A 25,974-nucleotide genomic window follows, 5' to 3' on the forward strand; every position below is an offset into this window, starting at 1 on the left:
TTTATTTATGGCTTCAGTTGTGTATGTTTTATATTTCTGTTTTATTTATTGTTTTTGGAGTTTTAAAATGTCTTCCACTTTCAGTGTTGGGTGTTTGTTGCAAAATTAGTTTATTCTTCTATGAGAAGGAGGACCTGCATTATTACACCATTATCAAGAAAGCAATACTATAGTTTATCACAATTTATAGTCCTACAAAATTATGACAGACCTAGTTGTAAATAGTCTTTCTGCAGAATGATAAACTTGAAATACTTTGAAAAAAATCCTTGTAGCTCTTCCTGGATTGATAATATGAGGCTATTGCTGCTATCTTTCCATCTTGCCATTTTGTTGGCAGAAATTATAATGCAAATTGCATAAACTGCAATTTAGATGCACAAAACATTGTCAATATTCTGCTCATGTCAAAAAAACACAATTGTGGAGTTTCCATTAAACAAGGAACACAATTAAAATCACATATGAATAAGTTTGTTCACACCATAAGTCATTAAAATCATGCTGCCCCATGTGTCTGTCCTCTACTTCCTGTCCTCTTCTTCGTGGTTTGCGCCAGTAGCAACATCATGTGACGTGAAAAAACGTCTTTCCATTGCAGTTTAGCAAAATAAAACAATTTCAATATGGCCACAAAAACACCTCATCCTAGCGCCAAAACTTTTTTTTTTTTCAGAAAATTATATTTTTTCATTATTAGGATGTTTCCATTAAGCACATTTATTTTTAAAAAGTCAAATTGCGCAAATATATGATCAATGGAAACACTGATGATGATGATGATGATGATGATGCTTATCAAGTATTATATTATGCAACTGCTTTCCTTACGTCCTCATTAGTAAAACCCTGAAATAAAGAGGGTGTACTTTCTTTCCCCCGTCGCTGTAGGTACATCCAGTCTCCTTTATCAACTTAATTTATCAGAATTATGTTAAAGGTGATTCTCCCTCACAGCTGGCTGCTTGTTTGCTTTCCTCGCCCTGAAGTGCCGGCTAATTGCTGGTAATGCAAGGCCGGAGTGGAACAGTTTAGTGCTTTCGCAGATTGGCTGATGATTCACCGAGCGCCCACTCTCAGGCTCTGAGCGTTACAGATTGTTGAGACATGGGCCCGTAAACAGCCCGGCATGCGGCGTCATCTATCATGGCACGGTCGGTTAACTCGCCATCATGTTATTTTCTGCTTGCCGAGCCCTAACACGCCAAAGGTTGCCCGCTGGCTGCGCGGCGCGGCACCAGCTCCGGGAGCGCCGGTAATGAATGTGTAGCCGAGCGAGCGCTCCCTCCCTGCCAGAGGAGCCCCCGGGTAATTTGTTTATCTGTCTAAAGATTACGCAGCCCGAAAATCCACAATTTTATGCTGCCTTTGTAAATTACCAAGTGTGTGTTTGATGAATGAATCCCGGGCTTGCGGGGAAAAAGGGGGGGGGGGGGGGGGGCGCCCGTCACTTGAATAGAGAGGTGGCGGCTCGCTTGGAGAGGTAGAGAGGTGGAGGCGGGCGGCGCGCTGACCCCGCGCCGCTGCCGGATCGCTCTGAAGTTAATTCTGAATTTGCTTTATCGCTCATTCTCAAACTCCCTCCTCAGAAACAGGACTGCGGATCTGTGTGCGTGCGGCTGTTCAAAAACTCTTTAGTTCAACCAGACGCGTTATGATTTATTCTCCAGTCTGAAGATTCATGAGTGAATAGGCATCGGGCTCTCGGTGTGTGGAGAGGAATCCAGAAACAACATTGTCTCACACAAAGCGTTCAGATTGCAGGGGGGATGAAGCAAATACGCAATTTGGGAATTATTTCTGCTCTTTACTCCTTCTCTCTGAAGGGTTTCAAATCATTTAGGTCTAAAATTAAAATAAGAAATTGTAATGTTTTCATGGAGTTAACTATTTTGCGACTTGTTTTAGAATTACACACTCATTCATGTGGTATTTTATATAACATATTGGTCCAACTGATTGTTGCCTCTGGGACATTTTATCTACATACGTTTTTATATGAATTATTGAGTTTAAACGTGTCCAACATCAAAACAGCACGGATTTGCAATGTGGGCTTTTTTGGTGCCACTAAAGAAAAGTTATTTCTCCAATGCAGTTTACCGCACAATCATCACTAACCCTATACAAAAACCAGGTATTAAATACCCACTGATGATGGTAGGATTAATACTTCCCTTGGCCAGTAGCTCCATTCTTCTAAAAAAAATCTCAAAAAACTATAACTTCATTATTTTTCAAATACTTTAGTATTGTTTACATTCATAAAAATCCCCCAAATATTATTGCAACTCAAATGAATAGAAAAAAATCCACCAATACTTGAACGTTTAAAACTGCTTAATAATTCAAACACAAAATAATATCCATTAATACGCAGTGGAAACTACCAGACGCTAACATCTACAGTGTTAATTATTTGCAGCCAGTCTGTACCAAGAAAAATAGATGTCACTCCTGGATTGGCTGCGTTGCAAATGTTGTTGCCTCTGTAACCAAAATGTGTTTGTCTGTGTGTGTTTCTGTTGGTTCTGCAGCACTAATGCATTTTATTTTTCTGTCTCTGCAGCCAAAAGATAAGAGAGAGGAGGAAGACCAGGAAAATGACGAGAATTCAGTAGTGTATGATAACATTGGGCCAAATGTCTGCATGGGGGACCACAAGGTAACACCAGGGTCTCCAACCATTTTTCTCTGTTATTGTAACTGAATCTCCCTTTAAATGTTGTTGAAACTGACAGGAAGTGGAGGAGGCTTTCACCTCACTGAGAAACGCCTTTTCAAAGTATTGCTAAATAATGTCTTATGATCTTATAGATTAAACAGAAAAGAAAAAAAACGTGCAGTGCAAATACAATTTTCTGCATCAACATGTTATTGCAAAACCCGCTGGTGGCACCGTCATGCTGAGGGACTTTTTTTGTCAATGTGATCTAATGTAGAACAGTTCTAATTCCAGTCAGTTTTGATCTTGAGGCGTCTGTAGAGGGACTTTATTTTTCATCTCATCATCACATTGAGTCCAAACATGCACTTAACCCAGCAAAAATAATAACTCAACGAGAGAAAATGTAGGTTGTTTTCCCATCTGACAGTCCAGTAGATTTGGTTTGATTGGGAACTAAAGTTACAACATTTGTTACATTTTCAGTCAGTGCAGTTTGCTTTCACATCTATTGTGTCAAAGCAAACTGATTGAAAAAGTTGTTCCCCTCCTCGCCTGTGGTGGCGCTGCACCAAGACCCACTGAATTAAAGAACATGAAAACCTCTGAAGAAGAAGCATGACTTCCTGCTGTGCAAATTGTAATCAAATATGGAGTATTTTAGCAATTATAGGATTTCTGTTTTGTCTCTCATCGTTAGCCATTTCTCCTGCTAGTACTAGACTAGTGTTTTTATTTTGGATGTATTTACCCAGAATGCCCTGCGCTTTAGTCCACTTCCTGCTTTTGGAAGAATTCAATTCATCAGAACAGAGATCTATGTTTCTAGACGGACCATTGTTGCCTTTTTTCGTCCACATAAAAGTTCAATTTTGCATTCACACCTCCCCAAATGAACTAAACTTTCTGGACAAACAAAGTAGAGTTGGATAAAAGCGGATTAAACAGGGCTGGTGTGAATGCCAAAACTAAATCTGATTGAAAACCTGTGAGGACAACAGATTTTCTCACAGTCTTAGGAGTTTGGAGAAATATTGCATGACAGAGTAGAGAAACACATTAAACGTGGACAGAGGTGCCTTAAGTTAAATCTGTTCTCAAGCAAAGGCACCCTGGACACTAAAAAAAAAAAAAAAAACTGCAGCAGCCTCCAAATCACACATTGGTGCTAAAATCTCGGCTGCCTCTGTTTAAGAAGTGTCCGGTGTAGTTGACACTCAGGCCCAAAAATGTGCGGTGCTGCTGTGTGAGTTTAACCTGCATGTTAAAGGTGCTCAGAGGTCAGAGGGCAGCAGCGAGTCCTCTTCCCACAGAGCAGCAACTCACCGGTTTCTTTTTCCTGACTGTGGTTTGTCTCCTTCCCCCCCGCCAGCCCGTCTTCCTGTCCTTCCGATTACCAGCGGGGAAAGGTAATCCTTATGCATGTACCTGCAGATGTTGTGTGGTGCAGTGATTTCGTGGTAAATATCATTTTTCTTTTCTTTATTAACATTCCTCCCCATTGTTGCAACTGTTTGCTTTGATTTGCTTGTGTTTTCTCTCCCATTATCTCACACCAAAGTACTTGTAAGAGCAAACGTTTCCTGTCTGAAGAGTTTTTATCCAGAGATAAAACTTCAACCGTTGAGAACTTAAAATGCCTCGGCCATTTTAAGATGCTGTCTTACAAGCTAGACTTTAATTTTTTTATTCTAACCCGTGAGCGAATGTCCTGTAGGTCAAGTAGTCCAAAAGTATTCATACTACTTTGACCTTTTCCCATTTTGTCACTTCACTATCACAAACAGAAGTATTTTGAGGTTTGTGAACAATCACTGCAAAAACACAAAATCCTGTCAAAAATGTTTGTCTAATTTCTAAAGCAAATATCTTAGTACACTTAAATCGAGACAAATAACTTTGAAGTAACTTTTCAGCAAGATAAGCTTGTTTTAAGTCTATAATTATTTAATATAAACAAAAAAGTACCAGTTTTCACTTTAAACAGGAAAATATTTTGCTATAAGAATAACTTGTATTTTTATCTATATTTGAGAATGTTTTACTTGAAAGAAGCTTATTTATCTTGCTAAAAAAGTTACTTTTTAGTTAGTTGTGTTTTATTTCAAGTACTCCAAGATATTTGCGCTAGGAAGACAAAATTCTTTGGTAGGTTTTCGTGTTTTTGCAGTGATTGAGTTAAATACAAAAACCAGTAGAAAACTTGAGACTAGAGCAGGACGACGACCCTAAAAATGAAATATAAATCAATAAAAGTCTATTGAAGTGTTAGAATGGCCTAGTCAAAGTTCAGACATATATCTAATTAAGTCTTGAAAATTATGGGGGGGAATCACTGGAGTTTGTGGTTGTGATGTCGCAAAATGTGCAAAAGATTCATGAATACTTTTGAAAAGCATCCTAACTCTGCAAAAACACAAAATCTAAGTATTTTGGTTTAGTTTCTACTGTAAATGTCTTGGTACAGTTGGATCAAAACAGAACAAACAAGTAACTTTCATGAAAATACTGGAGCTTGATTTAAGTTAATAATTCCTTATTAATATTAAGGATTTTTTTTTTACTTAAACAAGCTCCAATATCTTACTGAAAAGCTTCTTCTGAGTTAGTTTTGTCATATTTTAGGTGCATCAAGATATTCACACTAGAAACTGAACCAAAAATACTTGATAAGATTTTGTGTTTCTGCAGCGAATACTTTTTAAAATCAATGTGTAAACGTTTTATTTTCCTTTTTCTCTCCTCTCCCACAGGGAATTCTTGCCAAAGGGAGTTAGAACATATTCCATGAAGAGCCTATGTGAAAACACCTGAAAAAACACACACACACACGCACGCACGCACACACGCACGCACGCACACACACACACACACACACACACACACACACACACAGTTTGCACAAGCACACACTGGAGATCCCAGACAAGCTTCTTTTATTTTCAGCGGCGCTGAGTTTTCCGGACGGCTCATCCGTGCCGTTTTCTCTCCATAAAACACTTGTCGAGATGCGGACGAGCACCCGAGGAGGGCCCCGGCTCCGTGCGACAGACGCACATTGCTGACCTCACCGTTGCCATGCAACCCCATTCCCCAGAAGAAGAAGAAGAAAAAAAGACAATCAGGGCGATGAATAAGCCACCCTTTTTTTTTTTCCATGCCACAGCCTCATTTCCAAAACTCTAATCCAAATCAGTCATACTACATGCTTTTAGACAGTTTACTGGCCATTTTTAGGTATTCCTAAATGTATAGAAGCTACTTTTCAGACAATATGTAAGGTGTTAAACAAAAAAAAATCAGAAAAGATAAGAAAAATGTGCAATGCAAAAAATGTTGTATATCTATATTGTTAGGTTTATTTGTACATTTGACAGTATAATATAGAGCCTTGGATGGTTTTAGTGCAGTTCTCTGACCAAACTTCGCCGTCCCTGTTGGAATAAGTAGGACTTCTGATCTTAGTTTATTATGAAACTATATGAAACTATATACTTTTCATCCTGTTGCCTGACACATCAGTGGACTCTTTCATTTTATATGCTGTACTTTTTAAAGAGTTAATTTATGATTCGCACCAAAACGTTTGTGCTGCAGCGTGCGCAGACGCCGAGCGAGCGGGAACGCCACGGAAACCTTCGGATAAGTTCAGGAAGAAAAACTCTTTGGTGATTTATTGCCTATCCAGGAATGTTTTAAGCAGTGCCATAGACCATTCAAGTATATAAATATATATATATAAATATGGAATATATATAAGATAATGTTTGATATAAATAGCACCCTCACATTATGTCATTATTATTCCTACTCTAACTTATTTCTATAATATTATGGTTCTGAATGTGATATTTTAGGTAGGCTTGGGTGTCCCTTTAAGATGTAAACTGTTTTTGTTTTTTGTTGTTACTGCATTGTGGTGCCAAGTATCCTACACAGACATAAAGTGTGTAAGAGTTGAGAAATGTCATCTGTAAAGGTGTTTATTTCCTAATGTAAGACTCTAAACTCAGAAGAAGAAGAAAGCAGGGAGGTTTTCTTCTTCTTTTGCTGTGTGGAGCCCCCAGGACGAGCATTAAAGGGGGCAACCGGAGACGGCAGCGTTTTTATTTTTTCCTTCTTTTATCGCTTTCGTTCACCACACTACAGGTTTCGGACTGTTTGAAGCCGTCAGACCGATTCTTTGTGATTTCTTTATTTGTTTCATCTTGATGAATCACAGCAAGTGGAATTTTTTAATGTTTTTTTTCCTTTCCTTTTTTTTTTTGTGCCTTTTAATGTCTTTTGTTTGTGTTGGTTTGTAGGCAAAAGAGAAGCTTGTTTTTGTTCCTGCTGGTCATTCTGAGTTTGCTGTAGGAGTTTAAGCCACAGTTGTTGTTTTCTTCACTCCATCTTATAAAAGCAGACAAGAGATTTTATTCTAGCCCCTTCTGGAAGGCCTGGCCTCTATTGTAGGTGATGCAGTTCTTAAGCAATAAAAACCATTAGAGCTCAACTCGTGTTTTGTCTCTTTAATCGTGTTTCTTTATTCAGAAGAGACTCACTTTATTGTATGTTAGGTTTTGCATGAGTGATTAAAAACTACATATTAATTAATGTTTTATTACTTCAGCGTCTCCAAGTTAGTTTTACCAATTAACTCTTTATAGAAATTGTAGAGATGTATGTCGACAAAATTGTGAACTGGCGTATAAATAAAAAAATAACATCTTTATAAAGATACTTTGAAATTAGAAAATTTAATATTTCTATTAATATTAGTCTGATATTTGTAATAAATTATTTTAAAGAAATATTTCTGTTGATTGCAGGTTTATTACCAAATTTAAACAAATCTAATGAATTCCTGATTGGCCTGATGAGGCCTCAATGAGGTCAGCTGCAGTAGCAGGTACAGTCCACACGGGGCGCTCTTCTGTCCAGCAGCACCACTTACATTTACTGTGAACCACCAAAAGCCTGTTTTATTCCTTAAATTAGAATACATAGAATAATCATGTTAGTTATTTCTAGAAATGTGCATTTTTTTTGGTAAATTAAATATTTTTAAGATTTTGTTCCATTTTCTATAAAGCCCGCTCACACAATAAAATAAAACAAAAAAAGCTTGTTAAATAATTTATTCATAATACAAAGTCTTGTTTTTCCTTCCTATATTCTTCCTGGAAGCAATAATACTTTTTTTTTTTTTAGATCAACATAATTAAAGATGCTGCAGTTTTCTGTCCCGCTGCATTATGAGGTAAAACTCAAACTTTTCTGAATGAAAAAGATGTTAAAAGAAACTGTTTCCTTCTTTTTACAGTGATTATTTACAGCAAGTATTTTCTGCCTGCACTTCTCTGTGTGTAGAGTCGAATAAAAGGTTGAGAAAACGGATTAAAAACGTAAACAGCGGGTCAAATAGCCAAGGAAGGGAGAGAGACATGAAGTTTGAGCCAACATAACTTATCCAGTATAAAATATATACAATCTCACTTCACTCATCCCAAGCAGACAACCCCCCTACACTCCCAAAAACAAAAGGCATAATAACTCTTTTGCTTTTTTTAGCACAGCAGATTTACCCTGGTTAAAGTGAGCTTCAGAACCTCACAGGCCCGTTTACACCATGCGTCTGGGATCCGGATCAGCACGGAGGCGGCGTGGCGAAACAAAATGAAAAACAGCTCATAACAGAGGGGTACTGCTGCTTAAAGCAGAAAAAAGTTACTTTAAAGCAACAGAAATGAGAAACAAATCTTGAATTGGAAAAGTTTAGGTTATTCAGACTTTTCCTGGTCGGTACCAATTTTTTAAAAAAACTTTTTAACAAAATAATTCCCGTTTATGCAATAAAGCGTACATCCCTAACCCTAAATTTTATTTATATTAAACTGAAAAAAGTGCATCAAAGTGCAAGTTGTTGGTTGATGTGTTAATGTGCCAACAACAAAAAGTAGCAATTCTTAGTTTTTAGCAAATCATTGAATCAGAGCCAATCAATGAAAATCAGCTTATTCCGATTCCTGGACTGTTGATTGGTGCATTTCTAGATGGGGAAAATGCTTTGATGCATGAATAAAGATGATATTTCTGTTTTAGGTTGGATTGAAAACTAAGAAAAAAAAGCTGAATACCATTAATTTTCTCTCTTTTAATCTGTTTTAGTCCTGTATCGACCAGGAAATGTCTGATTGGTGCATCTCTAATAATAATAAAAAACCAAAAAGTCCTGAAGTACCCTGGAATTACTGTTGAATAAATGAGTGAGTCTCGCCGATCCGGTTTTAATATTGTGTTTAAATTTGCCGCCGCTGTTAAAACTCCCACTTGGCAAGTTTCTTCCTCAGTTTCACTGTCCTCTGCACCGACAGAAACTTGGCCTCAGTTTTGTTTTTTTTTTTTTCTTCCTTCAAGTTCAGCTCGGACGAGGAGTTCTGGAGCGCCTCGTGTCCAGTTTAGATGAAGCCCCCCTCTCTGGCAATTTTCTCTGCCCGAGCAAAATGAAACAGAAAAAATAATAATAAATTGCGCTTCCCATCAGATGCACATTGCTATATCAGGTGGGAGCTGAGTGGGACGGGTCTCCCGCTGCTCTGTCCATCACAAGGTGTCCGAGCTGTTACTGCAGGGGCTGATCAGCGCCAGGTTGGTGGTGGCCTTGTGCTTCTTCAACAGTCTCGTGATTTTCTCGTCGTCGGAGTTGGGGTCCAGCGGCTTGTTGTACTCGTCGTCCTCCTCGTTGTCCGAGCTCTCCTTCATCTTCTCCGTCTCAGAGTCGTGCTTCTTCTTGGCTGAGGCCATCTCTGCGGCGTGCCTCTTCCTCCACTTGGTCCTCCGGTTCTGGAACCAAACCTGAGGCGCAGGGCAGGAAAAAAGAAAAGTCTAATAAATGAAGCAGATATTTACCTATTATCTGTTACAGTGGCTGTGAATTTTAATTATTTTTTTAAAAGACATAATTCTGTTTACCTTTACTTGACTCTCGGTCATTCCTAGGGAGTAGGCCAGCCGGGCTCGCTCGGGTCCAGCCAGGTATTTGGTCTGCTCGAAGGTTTTCTCCAGAGCAAAAATCTGCTGTCCGGAAAACGTCGGCCTGGAGTGTTTCTTCTTGCCGTCTTTGTCCACCATGAGGTTAGCCTGAGCTGCAGAGCACAAGAGAGAAGCATGGAGGGGGAAATAAATTCAGAAAACTCCTTTAATTTGTGCTGTCTCAACAAAAATATTTTCAGGATTGTCTTGCCATATATAAATAAATATGTATATATATTTAAAAATATATATACATATTTTTTTTAAATAATTGTGATTTAAGCTACATCCCTGTCTGCTTTGTTAGAGTGAAAAACGCAGCAAAAAGTCATTAGAGAAACTTAAAAGCCCATCAATGGACACCTTCAGGAAATTAATAAATATATAAAACTATCTATTTAAAATTAAAACATTATTTAAATCACCTCCACTGCATTTCAATTAGTGGTTAAAATAGCCCACATTTAGTTTGAAATAAAACTTATTTTTTTACAGTTAATATATTACAAAAACGTAATAGACTATTTAACTCACAGCTTTTGCCTATTATTCTCTGTTTTTAAGGCTTTTGTTGTAAAGCGTTTTGCACAAATAAAATATAAAAAACCTACTTGTTCTAATTTGTGCGGGTAATTGCAAGTAAACCTGGATAAAGCCGACAAATTAAATGTTATAATAATTTGGGTGATCGAGGTCTTTCTAAGGTTGTTTAGTAAAATGTGTATAAACGCTACAATATTTTAGACACAAAATAATAGTCGATAACTCAAAATAAAAATAATTTACTCAATGTTGGGGAAAAAATGACATAAGATATTTTAGGCTAAGATAGAAAATCTAATATATGCAATTTAAACCATAATAGCTCCAGAAAACCTACATTTACTAAAATTATAACTAAAAAATTAACATCCACGCACGCAAATAAGATGAATAATTTTTAAAAAGTGATTTAATGACGGATCCTTACTTGGACACGGAACCCGCGGGTCCCTCCACGGGGCCCCCTGCATCACCCCGGGCCAGAAGATGGGCGCCCTACCGGGCAGCTCGGCCAGCGGCTTCGGGTACCGGGACACCGCGGGGCTGAAGTACATCCCGGCCGCTGTGGTCGCCGCCAGCCCGTTTATCCGCGGGAAGCCGGACAGCAGCTGCCCGGCGGTGGTGATGGGTCTCCCCAGAATGTCGCTTATTCCGTGCGGGGTTCCCCCGGAGAGCTGCGAGCTGAGGTTGGACAGCGAGGGCGCCTTGAAGCCCGCCGGGCTGTGCTGCAGCGCGTACGGGAACAGCGACGTCTTCATCTCGGTCATGTTGTGCAGCGCCGCCAGCGGGGTGCTGCCCAGAACGAACGCACTCTGCCGGTTAGCGTCCATCTGCCCGACCGCTAACATTTGTAAACATTAACCACCGAACTCACTTCAGTGGAAATAAATGACTTAAAGATATTTTTTTATTTTTCAAAAAGGCGGTTTTGTCGCTTTTCCTCCCAAAGTATCCTGAATGTCGAAGGAAGGAAGGAAGGAAGAGTCGGGAAAAACTTCTTCTCTCCTGGGAAGTTCAGACCCGGATGAAACCCCCCCTGAAAGTGTCTCTCCGTGTTTGTTTAGGTCGCAGTCCGCCGGAGGAATCCTCGCCAAAGTCAGCCGGTTCGATGATGTTTTTAGTGGTTTTGATGGGAACCATTAAAGAGTCTCCTTTTCATCCCATAAATTGACTCCCTCTCTGCTAGAAGGGAAGCGGGAGTCACTGATAACATCACAGCCACCTGCAGGCGCTCCTTTCTGATTGGATACCGCTGAGTGATATTGCGTTCTGATTGGAGGACACGGAACCGCCGCTGATACGTCTTACCCTAATGCTGTGTTCACGTACCGTCGGAAATATAACATTTATTGTTGACTGCATTTGTTTTTACAGCGATTAATCAGTTAAGAGCCTGAAAACTGTCCCCTCTTTTCCCTCCTTTGTCAACATTTCCCTGCACTTCTCCTCTCGTAAGTTATTGCTGCTTATTAAATACACATATATATTTTTTAAAATCACAAACGCAATCTTTTCAAAATTTCTAGCCACATGTTTCAAGATAAAACAAGTAATGTTATGTAATCAATATTGACATATGAAGATGCATAATTAGAGATCTCTGCATGCTTTGTTAATTAGGGATTCTAATTAAATAATTGTAATAATAATTAAAAAGAAAACTTATGGTAATTTGATTCGTATTTTTAAATGCAAAATATGAAATTAAGATGCAATTTCGTCTAGAGCACAAATAAAAATTTTACATTTTTTCATAAAAACAAGGGCAAAGTGGAACAAGAAAAAGTCAAATTTTCTGGCGCTGCCCTCCGTGACGTCACTGCCCACCAGGACACCAGGCTCACATGCAATTAATTAAAGCAGCCATTCTTTATATACTTAATCTTGTCTAAATTATAAAAATGGAGCATGGACATTCATTTTAAGGGTTATAGTTAATATTTGTGTTTTTAGGTGAAAATATCTGTGGCCATCTTTAAGGCGTACAGAACGAACAGCGCCTCCTACAGATATGGGTAACAAAGGCAGCAGAATTAGGATACGTAAAAACTGGATTATAACTCATCTCTGTTATCCTGTGATTTTTTAAAATTGTTATTCTGAACATAAAAAACTAATTTAAGTTACTGATACATTTTGAGACAAAAAACTGCAAATGACTCCGTTTAAATCACATCCAACATTAATAAATACCTCAAGTTATATCTGTAGATATCGGTAATTAATGTTTTTGCTGCAGGTGTCTGAAACTGCTTTGAAATAGTCAAACTCAATATCAGTAATTTATTTACTGATGATGCAAAACATTGTAAATTAAAAGTATCTGGAAGAAGTTTACCTTGTATCTCTTATATAAATCATATAATCAATAATTCTTTCAATTGTAAAGTATAAATATTTAGTAATATAAAGCATAATGCCTGGATTATTTGGAATATAATCCAGGCATAATGCTTTTAATTTTTCTATAGCTAAATTGAAACATATTACTAACATGACAGCATGTTTATTGTTCACAAAGATTTTTTTAACTTCTCTAAAAACTGAGCAGAAAGTGGTTTGACCACCTGCTAAATAACAGCTCTGAAGGTTTTCTGTGGAATCTGGCTCCAGAAGGTTAGCAGCAGATCTTTTAATGTTGTGGATGAGTTTGGTACAACATATCCCACAGAGGCTTGATCAGACTGAAGTCGGAGGCCAAGCGAATACCTGAAACTTGAACAACCATTTTCCTGTTTCTAAAGCATCATTTCCATTTACTCCCTAAGATATTCAGGCAGCAGCTACCATGATGAATCATCTTCCTTCAGTTCAGCTGTCATTGGTCATAATGTTATGCCTGCATATATTAATACAGCTTGCCATACTTTGCTCATACTTCCATGCATCTGATGGTCATGAATGTGCAACAAGTGTTCCTGTAAGGATCTTTGTTGAGGTTTGAGGTGGAAGATCTTTGGTGATTCAGCCAAAACGTTTCCACACTCCGTTTTTCTCATAATGACAGCAGCTCTAACGCAGCTTTTCTTTATCACATCAGCACTTCTAGAAGAGAGAAGGATGGGACACGTCTATTTAGCATAATTTTAAGTATATCGCATAATGAGAAATAAAATCCAAACTATGGGGGATTTTAGGTGAGGTGTTCCAGGTCTCTGCCGAGTCAGAAAGTTTACCTCTAATAAGACAACAACAACAAAAATCCCACATTTATATTGTAATCTTCTGTGAATGAAGAGTATTAAAATTTGGCCTAAATTCTGTTGTTATCAATTTCAATATGATGGCTTTAAGTTTTCTTGATATTAAAGGTGAAGTTTTTCTGTACAAAAACTGAAATTAAAGATGCTGGTGGTCTATTTTTTTCCACTAATAAATACACATCAGGTATAAGAAGACAGATGAGAAATGAAGTATGAATTTTCATGCATTTTCCAAGAGCTTACTAAAGGAGAATAAAGCCCTGCTAATTCATGTTCGTGTGCATTTACGCTGATGACATCACAAGAGGCTCAATCAGGAAGTTCCACAGAGAACTTCATGATTCTCTGTGTAGAAAAGAAACATATTTGTTAGTGGAGTGATTGATCTTTCATATTGAAATCTGACTATTCCGGGTGTCTTGACTGTCTTTATATTAAAAAAAAATTCTATAATTTTCCTGTCTTTTCATTTTTACAGTTATGATATTTTCCTGGGGTTACAAAGAATGCAAGAAAAAAAATCAACAAAATGAGAAATTAGAAACATGCAGATACAAACAAAAACGAAAAAAAAAAAAAAACAGAAAATTGTCATAATAAAAATAACCCTAATTAGTTGCCTTATGTGACGTCATGAAAGGTGCGCATGAAATCTTGCTGGGAGGAAAGATTTGATTTTGATTAAACACGCATTTCAAACAGAAACGCAAAAAACCCACAGAGAAACTGTGTTGTTATGTGGATGACAATTTATATCTAAAATGAGTTTGACTTATTTTACAGTCTGGCGAGCGGAAGTAGTTCGTTTCTTCCACAGCAAAGGATATTTACGTATGTTTTTACAAGAAACATTATAATCGATTTAAAAACGAACTCGAACACAGTTAAGAAAACTCCATCATTGGCTTTAAAGTTTATTTTTATTTTATTTGTTTTTAGATTTAGAAGACGCTGTCTAAATTCCTTTCCCCCTTTCAATTTAGTTGGACTTTTATTCAGATGAGTTAAAAACAAACATTTTAATTCTTTTTCACCAGAACTGCGCATAAAACGTGTAAAGTCTTTTATTTAGTCCTAATTTCAGTGCTCAAAACAAACATGTGATGCTTTTACTTGTGAGTCTCGCTGCGCTGCAGAGAAAACGCGGCTCCACTCATCACCCTGAGTGCTGTAATATTTTATGGAGATGTGAGGAGCTTGAGAGAGTGAAATATGGCACCGTTAGTGTTTAAAAGGCTCCCGCAAAAAATAAAAAAAATAAATAAAAAATGCACCTTGCGTCTGATTTGCTCACCGCGGAGGGATTGTGGGTTTTAAGAGGTTTTCAACGCGACGTGATTCACAATTTTGACTGTATTTCTTCAAGCTTTCAGGAGATGCAGCAGACGCGCGTTTTCCAATCCTGTAAATGGCCTTCTATTTCTAATTTATCCTCCTGTATTTTCCTCTGATTGTGCGCATTTATTTTATCATCCTATTTGAAGGTCTTTCTGAAATGATCACATATCGGAGGAAAAATAAATATCTATAAATATGTGACAGAAGCGCTGCTCAGCCGCCGTAGCAGGTTAAATGTGGGGCAGATATGGTTCTCATCCGGAGGGAGATCAATGACAGAGAAATGGGTCCTTCCTCCCCTCCCTCCCCCTCCTCCTCCCTCTCGCACCTCATCTGCAGCCAGAGATGAAGCTGCCAGGCTGGTGATCACTGCAAATGTAACAATTTAACTCCATGGAGGAGTTGGATTTATCAGAAACCTGCAGGTAGCTTCACATTTAAACTCGATTTTATTGTTTTGTATGAGCGAAAAATTATTAACTAATAAGAGAAACGGGGAAACTGATCAAATAGTAAGAGGGAAAACATATATTTAACATAATAATAATAATAATAATAATAATAATAATAATAATAATAATAATAATAATAATAATAATAATAATAATAATAATAATAATAAATCTCGATGTATGCGTTGTTTATTTTTTTATCGACTCACAGAGACTATCTGGTGCGTTTACTTCCCGTCTCTCTCTGAGTTTGTCCTCACTAATGTGGTAAAACATTTTAAATATGAGGAAAGGTTCAGAAAAAAAAGAAAAGTCAAACGTACAACGTGTTGCCATAAGAAAGTCTGACCGACCGACCTGAAGGGGGAAAAAAAAATCAACAGGCGCTTTTATAGTTTGATCAATGGCGCCCTCTGGTGGGAACAATCTGCAGCAGCTCAAAGTTATGCCCGTGCTGCATTTCATTACTATTTAGGGCAATTTGTCTTTTCGTTATTCACTGGAATAAAGTTATTTTATTTAAAAAAATAAAAATAAATAGTGATCAAAACGTTTAGAATTGTAATTAAATCTTTTATTTGTGAAGAAAAATACATTTTTCTTATTCAAAATGGCTCTTTTGAATTTTGGGTAAAAAACTATAAAGGACAAATGAATATAACAAGAAATGCAGCAATGTTTCACATTTTTTCATGGAATAATTGAAAAAAATGCATTTTCATAAAAGAATGACACACAAAAAAAGCCAGATTTTCTTAAAGACCTTGACAGGTATTTTTCCTTTCGAACCTTCATTAAAAGAACCACAAACAACGTATATGAATTTTGCTCAGCAAACTGCTCCTCCGAGTCGTCTACAGAGCGTTCTGCCCTCTCTCTGCTCGAGCAGGCCTTTTATTTAGTAAGACAAAATCAGAAAAGATAAACAATAAAACAAGCGGCAAGCTCTACCTAACACACAGGTCATCTAGCTCTTTCCCTTGAGAGCGAACCTTGGAGGGAATAATCAGTTTTCAGGAACACAGATATTCAACACAGCAATCAAAAAGTATTCGCATAGCACGTCATTACCTATTAACATTAGACTGAATGTTGATTAACTATTGATTAATATCAGACTGAATAAGAACTAAAGAAATAACAAAAATGATAATACCAAAAAAACTCTAACAGACCTATTTTTGTCATAAATTGGTAAGAAAATATATAAATTACTTTGTGGGTTTTTTAAAGAAATAGCAACAAATTTCCAATATTATGATATTTTTCAAAGACCATGTGCTTTTTTTCACTCAAGTAACATTTGTGGCTCATAACGAGTTTTAATGTGGTAGAATTAGGGATTATAAAAGTTACACAGACCTGCTTTAAATAAGATCTGGTGCAACCAAAAAATGTTTTAAAAAGTCTCTCTCTCTTTTTTTTTTTTTTTTTTTTTCCTCTGCAACAAAACTCAAACCATCATCATTCACCTCCAGAATATTGCCAAAATTGGAAATATTCTGTCCAGAAGTGATGCTGAAAAACGAGTCCATGCATTTGTTTCGTCCTGGCTGGACTTTTGTAATTCCTCACTAGAAGGAAGTCTACTAAATGCATTTAAAATTTAAAAGGCTTCAACTGATCCAACACGCACGTGTTGATGGAAAATTAAAAAGAGAGATCATATTTCTCCCATTTTTTTATTGGCTCTACTTTTAAGACTAGAACTTTCCTTTTTGGTAAAGCAGCTTATGGTCAGACTAGCTTAACTTTTCCTGAGCTATCTTGGTAGTTATGCTGCCATTAGGCTTGGCTGCTGGAGGACAAACTGACCACTTTCTTATTCTAATACTCTCCAGTTTGCAGTATTTATGGTTACTTCAACTGTTAACCTTATGTACTCTTTCAGTTTTTTTTTCTCTCCATAGAAGCTCCACCTGGTCTGGTGTTCAGTTTAGTTGTGGTTTGTTTACTGGAGGAGGGACTGCTGAGAGAATGCAAGCGATTGGAGGAAATGCTGGTTTCCGTAGGTAGAAACTTTTTAAACTATTTGACTTAATGCACTGATTGATAACTAGGATCAGCTGGAATGTATGTGTGATGAAACTGAAACTTGAAATGAATTTAAAATAAATGTATTTTTTCTGAAGCGCCTCTACATGATCACGTGCCGTGATTTGGCGCTACGTGAACAAACTGAGTGCTTTAACCTGTGAAAACACTAGATGGCGCCCTGCAACCAGAACACGAGCAGGAAACTGAGCCGGTTCAGATGAACTCATGAGAACCGATCAATACAGACCGATCAGCTGAATCACTTCACAGTAGAAACACAAACACAATAAGCCTAACATGTTCCTATTAAATTAAAGTCAATTTATTTTATGTTCAATAAATCAGAATATTATTGAAAAGTTCATTTATCATGAAGTGGAACACTTTACAAAGTTAATTGGACACAGAGGGATATTTGAAAGCCTTTATATCTGTTTACAGTTAATGAAAACATTTAAAATTAAAATATTACATCAGACCAATAATAATAATAATAGTAATAATAATAAAAAGCTGCAGATTTTAGAAGCGGTTGAAGGTGGTGACTTTGGATGTTTGGGTTAAATGGCTGAACAGGCCAAGTTAACTAATGTCAAAAATGGCGTTGTTACTCTAGAAAACCTTTCTTTTTCTCCTGCAGTGCTAAATACATTTCTGAAGAATTCATTAAAAATATTTGGTGCATAGGGACCATTTTCAAAGTTGCAGAAGTTGAGTGAGGATATCAATTGAAACCAGGATGATTCACCAAACAGAAACTCTTTAGATGAACAAATGAATTAATTATTTTATTTCTTTGCTGTACATATGAATGATTTAATTTGCTTGCAGCAGTTCTCATTTAGGTCAACAACATGCAACGCCTGCTCTGGATTCGATGCAAAAGGTCAGTGTGTTCATCCAAAGCTCCTCACGTTGCTGTTTGACCCCTCAGGCGATTCAAATTTCTCCCGCTCAGACTATGAAGTCCGCTGGAATCGGTCTCCAGAGGACACTGGGTGGGTTTTACTCTGAGACGTTGAGCCCCGATGCCAACACCAGCAAAGACTATAGAGTCAGATCTCTGTGTTGTCATTTTCCCTCCTTTATGTGACCATATGAAGCTGCATCAGACCATGGAGCAATAACCTGGGGGACCAGAGGGAAATGAATGGACTGGGTGCTGCAGTGCAGCTGTGATGGGCTGGAAAGCTTGGAGAAACATTATTTCTGGCTCCATCCTGGGGTTTGTTTTGCTCCGCCAAAGTTGGGCCGAAATACAGATCCTAAAGATTTTAAAAATTGGTTACCTGCAAGCATGAGCAGGTTTAGACAGAAACAGATAACCTTGAAGAAAAAGAAGCATTTTAAATGTCATCTTAAGAAAACGACAAATACCAAAGACAAAACAGTTTCACTGATTTCTCAGCTTTTCATTAGGGATTCTGCTGATGCAAACAGATATTCATCATGCTGGTATTTCTGTTTCTAAGTATTTGCTTTTGCAGTTTGACCTTTGCCCCCTAAGTCTCAGATGAACTGGGGCTGTAGTGATACAATAATCTCAGGATACGATACGATACACGATATTCTGCTCACGATATGATATATATTGCAATGTTCAGCAAACGATACAATTCAATACACTTTTGGGATTTTCTGAAAGATTTTAGAGGGACAGAGTGATTTTGGTGACATTTTGTAACTGTCATAGAGTTGGATTGAATTTAACTGAAAACTGATTAAAAGCACCAACTACACAATACCTGGCTCTGGTTGGACACTGACTTAAAGTCGACAGCTGGACAAAATGAATCAAAGAAGTGGTGAGAAAACATGTTTCTTTTAATTGAAACAGTACAAACTGTAGCTTAGATGCATTTGTAAAGTAAATAAAGTGCACCAAGTACCTGCTCTGAATAGTTTGATACCTTTTTAACCTCAACACTGAACATCTGAAGGAATCACTCTAAGCCTGATGACCTAATCACTCTCCTGGAGAAGCAAGCAGTGAGTGAGCAAGGTGACAGTTGGATGTTACCATACTTGCGGATGAATATCGATTTTTTTGTCTAGGAAAGAAAATATTGATATCGCAAAATCTATATTATTACACAGCCCTAAGATGAACCATCTGGTGTGATCTTTAGTCACATGGTTGTTCTGAATCACCATCTTTTCCTTTGACTTCCACACTGAGATCCAAAACCAAACTGGACAAGAATCCCTTTGTTGCTTTGACTGTGAACTTATTGGACTCTAATATGAATGTCGTGACTGTGTGAAGGTCGCCACAGCGCTCAACGTCCGGAGCGATGTAAATGTGACCTGATTGGCTCACATCCTGCTTGCCATCGGCCCCGCCATATCCGCAGACATCTGTCTGTTCTTCCTCTGGCGGTGTTACGTTGGTGAGGAAGATTCTTTAAAAGAAATCGTTGAGTAAGACTGCTTAAAATATAATTTTATGTCAGTGAAAGAGGATTAAACAAGAATGATTTAGCTGCTAAATATTGAATTTTTGTTGTTGGAAGATATTCAGTTTGTTGTGCTATTTATAGAGAGAAACAGTGATATGAAACCCAACAATTTATTCTTGACTTCTAAATTTGGACTGATAGGAGCTGAACAATCCATTTCCTGCAGTTTTATTGTCTACTATCGTTCATGTTTGGTGTTGAATGGAGAACCCAAGTGCAGCTCAGCCTATGTTGGAAAGCAAAGTCTTTAATCAGATTATATAGGAAAAAAGAAACGGATGGAAAACACCAACATGTAGACCAGGCAACAGAGAAACGGGTAACTTCATGGAAGGAGCCAGAGAGGAATAATAGTTGTTTCCAATAAAATGTAGGCGAAATTTTGTCAACATTCTGCTAATGTTGGAAAAAAATGCAATGCTGCAATTGTGGCGTTTCCATTAATAAGAAGCAAAATTAAAATCAGACATGAAGTTTGTTCATTAAAAACACTCAGTGCCGTCACTAACTACTTCCTGTCATCATCTTCTTTATGGTTTGCATCAGTGGCAACATCTGGTTGATCATGAGACTCGTGTGATGCGAAAAAAGTGTTTCCATCGCAGTTTTGGAAAAATAAACCAATTTCAATATGACCAAATAATCTCACCTCATCCTGTGGGATGCATGTTTCCATTATTTCCAAAATATAAAATTCTTCTGTTATCTTTTTTTGCATTTTTAAGCTCTACTTCAAACTTCAAGTTTACCAAACACTTTGCTACAATCACCTGATGAGTTGCATCGACTCCCATTCCTCCCAAAAACGTAACGTTGAAGCTTCAGGGAGAAGAAGTGACACAACAGTGAAGCGGTTCACACTTTTGCAGGCGTTTGTAAAGCATCTGATCTCAACAACCCACGAAGGAAAGCACCAGACAGACACAGGGCTCCTCCAAGAACAGCTCTATTCAAGCTGCTCCAGATGAAAACACCTGCCGATGATCGACTGACGAGTGAAAGAGCCTTAAATTCCTCCTTCACATCAAAGTGAGTCTTCGCTCTGAGATCCGCTGGCCTCAGGCGCCTGCCTCAGACGCTCCGAGGCCCTGAAAGAAACCATTTATTTGATTTCCTGCATGGCTCAAACTCTGAAAATAAAGAAACACCTGCTGAGATTTCACAATCACTCAGACACTCGACCGTAACAGCTATCATCATCAGAGCAGAGGGGTAACAGGAGATGCTTCACAAGCTCTGACACCTTGGTGGAGATGTAAACAGAACGTACAGGTGCGCCTCAGTAAATGTTCCTGAAAGGTCTTTTTATCTTAAATGTACATGTACTTTAAAAAAGGTCCAACCAAGGAATGAGCTTGTAAATTAGTGTGTGGCTACAAAACCTTCCTACAAAACGTTTTTATCACGTAACATTTCTTGCTGTGTGTGCTGGGCTTGGTGAAATAAACTTGTACTGAATTGAAAGTAGATTCACTAAACACAGAGATGTGTTTGTGAAGGATTATTTTTTAATCCTTCAAGACACCAGACAAATCCCATTGAGATTTAAAATGGCAAGAAAATTTAAAATGGCAAGAAAAATCTGGTAAAAAATAATAAAAAATCAGCTTCTCTTGAAACTGAAAATTCTTATAAAATAATAGTGTTGTGGCAATACTATGATCTACACAATAAAGGGGAATTGATAGCTAGAATGATAAAAGCTCTCCCATCTGCAAAGAAGCTGAATATTCTTTTTTTTTATTTAATTTATCCAGATCTCATTTTCAAGAGGGACCTGGGCAGAAATCTGCAACACACAACAACCTGGATACACAAAGGTGAAACAAATTAAAACATATGCACAAATAATGTATCCAATCAAATGTATGAGAAGTTGAGTGGAAGGAAAAAGTAGCCACTTTGTCAGAGTGGACAGAGTCTGCGTGGAGTCCAGTGTGAAGTTTAAAGTCATGGACGGTTTTCAGTTCCATGTCATCATCATCATCATCATCATCATCATTCTTCACTTTGCTGATAAGCTTCATGGAGAAGCTGACTTCATCTTCCCAGCAGGACTTGGTACCGGTCCGCTCTGCTAAAGGTACCAGGTCATGGTGTGACTGGTCAGTAAAATGACACCAGAACCAACAAGCCTCAGACTGAGAGCCACCTGGGCTTTCTGAACTCCTCACCATGGCAACAGACTGATCGCCTCCATGCCATGCTGCATCGGTACAGTAAGTCATGCAGAAGAAACTCCAGCCAACTAGCAGTTGATGGATCAATAAACTTTGATGATATTCCATTTCACTGACCACCTCAAATATGCAAATTTAATACAAACTTGATACACATTTCACCATTTAGGCTAATATAAAGAGCAGGGTTATTCAATGTCATGACTGAAAAGTCGTTTTAAATTCGTAATGGATTCAGTAAATCTGCTGACTATGAGGAACTCAATGCTGTGCATGAAGGAGGAGGCAGTGCTGGATAATTCCTGTCACTCTGCTGAATATTTCTTGTTATCGAAATTTAATCTTAGATTCCTCTGACAGGTTTTAGGCGACACTTTGTTGACCTCTTGTCTGTTAAGGAATAAGCTCAATATATTTTATTCTTAGACTCTCACACCTGTTTGTATCCTCAGTGTGTCTGCAGCCAAGAATTCAAGTTCCTCCACTTCTTCCCCCCCGTTGTGGTCATTGCATTTTACCAATGTTGCATTTTATCCTCCATTTCTTTTGGATACTTGTCATGGTTTCACCCAGAAAACCTGCTAAGCCCGGATGGTAAGCAGCGTTAGGGACGTCCACCAGCGGTCCAAAGTGTTTTCGTGTTTAAAAAAAAGCTTAAAGTTACAAAAATTGAGAGGTACAAAGCAGGCATCACAGTTTAATGTGTCAGCTACAAACCCAGCTGAATCCGTCTTTACTGTCACGGTGTATAAAAACCTTATTTAAAATAAACAAAAGATGATTAGCCTGGTAGTGGGGCATGTAAAGTCTGGTGGCCCGCCAGGATTATGATACACTGGAGGAAACCCTGCTTGTGTCTTGTGAGATGAAAAGCAACCAAATCAAAGCAAAAACATACAAAAAAGTTGTAGTACGCAAAAAACTTTTACTTGAGCCAATTTCAAAAAGATTTTAAGAAAGTCTGGATGACTTAAAGCAGGGGTCCCCAAACTTTTTCCTGTGAGGGCCACATAACTTTTCCCTTCTCTGGAGGGGGGCCGGAGTCAGTTTGTAACAGAAAAAGTGTGACGATTGCAGGAGTTCGTAAATGTAAACATTTTTCAGAAAGCACAATCAAATAACCCTCTCTGGTTTCTTCACAGAAAAAATCCAGGAAGGATCATAGTCCGTATTTTCCTAACTATGAGGCGCACCGGACTATAAGCCACAACCCCAAAGTTTTTTTTGTTTTTTTTTAAACCAGTAAACATACACATATCAGCCGCAGATATCTCCAGGTTTTCCACAACAATGCAGCAGCTGCAGAGGGGGGTGGACATCCAAAATCTGAGTCATAACAGGTCAATTGAATATCACATTTATTACGGTTCGAAAAGAAAAAGTTGCCAAGTTTAGATTTAACTGAACTGATTACGGTAGTTTCCGTATGGTAACCGTAACAGTAAAAGTGCTGATCCTTCGTGTTGCTACTAGCATGTGCTAAATGAAAATGGGCACTTCTTCTTCTTCTTCTTTAGATTTCAACAGAAGCTTGCATCCATTATTGTTGCACTACTGCCATCTACTGGATCCTAATATCTATACCTCAAATTCTCATAATGATCCCAGTATTGTTTAAAAAACTGTTAAATAGCATTTCCCTTCAATGCTATTTAACTGATCAACAACATTCTCAAATTTCAATTCCCTATTAAAACCTAATTCCGTTTTAATGGGCGCGTTCTTCTTTTATTTCCAATTTTGACTTCCAGTGATTCACTTTGTAATGGTCTCGCTATCGTGTCTTGTACCAAAACTAACCATCAGCCAAACTCCTTTCACACGAGTCAGGATTAATTAGTCCTTCCTTTATTTCCATGTAGAATGGAGTGAAACTGTCAAAACACAAATAACTCAGGATGAGCTCAGAGCAGCTTACAGAAGTGTTTTACATTCAGATACACAGTACTACCTCAGAATGCTATGAGCTGCAATGCTACATAACGACCTAAGAAATCTTAGCAGCCTGCTAGTTAGCAATGACGTAGCACATAATCAAACGCCCGCAGGTATTTCCAAAACTAATTCAATAAACAAGTTACTTCTTTTATCATATGTTAACATAAAGGCTCGCTTTGAAGTATAAGCTGCTACTTACAGGCATTGCTTCGAAGAACTCGACCTGGAATGCGGCGTTCATAACAGACACGTGTGTTCATCTGCTCTACCGCTGGCAAACAACCGTACATAACCGTACATAACATAAAAGTCGAGCAGTTCCCCAAAAGTCCAACAGATGGCAGCAATGCGTCATGTAAAACAAAACACCCACAGTTTACAGGACACACTTCCTGCTCAAGAGCCCCCTGGTGGTTGAAGAAAAATCCACATATAAACCGAAAAATACAATATATATATAAAAAAATCTGAATGCTCTCTGGTATTGTTCAGGGGGTCAGACCAAATGTGGAGGCGGGCTGGATCCGGCCCGCGGGCCGCAGTTTGGGGACCCCTGACTTAAAGCTTCTGCAAACCTCTGTAGACAAACATGTTTCTCATGTCGCTATGTCCCAAATTTCAATTCCCTATTAAAACCTAATTCCGTTTTAATGGGCGCATTCTTCTTTTACAATACAATATATATTGTATTGTAGACAAACATGTTTCTCATGTCGCTATGTCCCAAAGGAGTCAACAGAGAGTATTTTTGTTGAAATGACATTTTTGGTCACAGTTAAGAGTACTGAATTGGACTCCTGTGGATTAACAGTTGCAACTATAAATGTGAATCATGTGAACGGTAAAGCTGAACGGATGAGACACGTGCACTTCAAAAACCGTCGGAGCGTTGCAGAGAAAGAAAACGAACAACAAATCTGAAGGCGTCAGAGGAAGATTAAAGTTCTTGATTGAACTGGATGGACGTGATTAGGACCACAACACTGAAAGGTTCCTACAGCTGCGAGGCAGGAATGATTTAGTCACAACAGCCAAATGATCGCAGATCCCCTCCCTCCGTGCTCCCCTGCAGTGTCTGGATTGAAGGTGTTTTGATGTAACTTCATTCGCCTGCTGAGAGTTGGAAATTAGATATCTGTCGATTGTGAAAGATTAACCTTTCCCTAAAATGTTATTGCCTTGGAAAAAATGTGGTTTAGAGTTATCTGAAAGTTCATTTGTCAGTGATTTCCAGCAAATGATGTCTGTGTCCTTTTGGTGAGACAGTTTGAAACTCAACGGGAAAGAAAAACACTGCTTGTCTGGGGGGGATTTCGTTGATGTAGAAGGACTTAGAGCATAGCTGGTCGATAAAGCGAGACTTTAAGAGCATCCAGGGAATTTAGTTCTACATGTACAGTAGGAAAGGACGGCATGTGGCGCCCATGAAGCTGCTCTCTTAACCACACACTGCAAAAATACTAAATCTCATCAAGTATTCTTTGTTTAATGCACTTGAAATAAGATGAGACTAACTGCAGCAAGATATAGCAGCTTTTTTAAAGTACATTATTCCTTAATATTGATGAAAAGGCAGTAGTTCCACAGTATTCAACTGCAGATTATTTCAGTTATAATAATCTGTGGAATAATTGGAATCTTTACCAAGTATTTTTGGTCTAGTTTCTAGTGCAAATATCTCAATACACTTGAAACAAGGCAAAACAGTAGCACTTTATTTGAAAAGGAGTTACTAACTCGACTCTGTCATAAACATGAAAGAGATTTCATGAATGTTTAGAACAGATGTCATGAAGTGTCATTCAGTTAATAATCACACTTTTAATTCAAAGTTACTTTAAAAGTGACATCATTAACCAAATGACACTTCATGACTTCAGTCAAAACAGTCACCTGTTTTCACAAGTTACAAGTGACTTTTCAGCAAAAATATCGGCGCTTGTTTTAAGTCAATAATTCCTCAAACTTGATGAAAAAGCACTAGCTCCACTGGCAGATTATTTCATTTATGACAAAACATTTTCCCTATGTTATATCTGAAATAACCTACCAAAAAGAGCGAGCATTTTTTATTCTATATTAAGGAAATATTGACTTAAAACAAGCTCCTATTTCTTGCGGAACAGGAAGTAAAACACGCTCCAT

The 25,974-nt window shown here is 37.9% G+C and overlaps 2 protein-coding genes across 5 annotated transcripts in view; one reads left to right on the plus strand and one right to left on the minus strand.

Annotated features, from left to right (window-relative positions):
• Positions 1–7,160, plus strand: part of LOC103461042 (inositol polyphosphate-5-phosphatase A) — a 195,586-nt gene extending 188,426 nt beyond the window's left edge. For 3 of the 4 annotated variants that reach the window (XM_081616722.1, XM_081616720.1, XM_081616723.1), the window contains 3 exons: positions 2,570–2,665; positions 4,038–4,125; positions 5,419–7,160. In XM_081616722.1, the coding sequence (XP_081472848.1) occupies positions 2,570–2,665; positions 4,038–4,118 (177 nt within the window). In that variant the 3' untranslated portion in view covers positions 4,119–4,125; positions 5,419–7,160. The remainder of the gene's footprint in view (positions 1–2,569; positions 2,666–4,037; positions 4,126–5,418) is intronic. The other variant, XM_081616721.1, reaches the window with a different exon arrangement.
• Positions 7,161–7,770: 610 nt separating this feature from the next.
• Positions 7,771–11,476, minus strand: nkx6.2 (NK6 homeobox 2). The gene is made up of 3 exons (XM_008430417.3): positions 10,650–11,476; positions 9,620–9,792; positions 7,771–9,502 (listed from the first exon to the last, which is right to left on the minus strand). Exons 1-3 carry the CDS (start codon positions 11,068–11,070, stop codon positions 9,251–9,253), a joined length of 846 nt encoding a protein of 281 aa, XP_008428639.1. The 5' UTR covers positions 11,071–11,476; the 3' UTR covers positions 7,771–9,250.
• Between the last annotated feature and the right edge of the window lie 14,498 nt (positions 11,477–25,974).

This window comes from Poecilia reticulata, chromosome 15, assembly GCF_904066995.2.
Source record: "Poecilia reticulata chromosome 15, P_reticulata-male-v2, whole genome shotgun sequence".
In the NCBI taxonomy this organism is placed as follows: domain Eukaryota; kingdom Metazoa; phylum Chordata; class Actinopteri; order Cyprinodontiformes; family Poeciliidae; genus Poecilia; species Poecilia reticulata.

Excerpts from the sequence above, each read along its gene's own strand:
- nkx6.2 (XM_008430417.3), bottom strand. The coding sequence starts at position 11,070 with ATGTTAGCGGTCGGGCAGATGGACGCTAACCGGCAGAGTGCGTTCGTT. Across the intron at positions 9,793-10,649 it reads CCCGCGGGTTCCGTGTCCAA|CTCAGGCTAACCTCATGGTG; the intron begins GTAAGGATCCGT and ends TGTGCTCTGCAG. Across the intron at positions 9,503-9,619 it reads TGACCGAGAGTCAAGTAAAG|GTTTGGTTCCAGAACCGGAG; the intron begins GTAAACAGAATT and ends CCTGCGCCTCAG.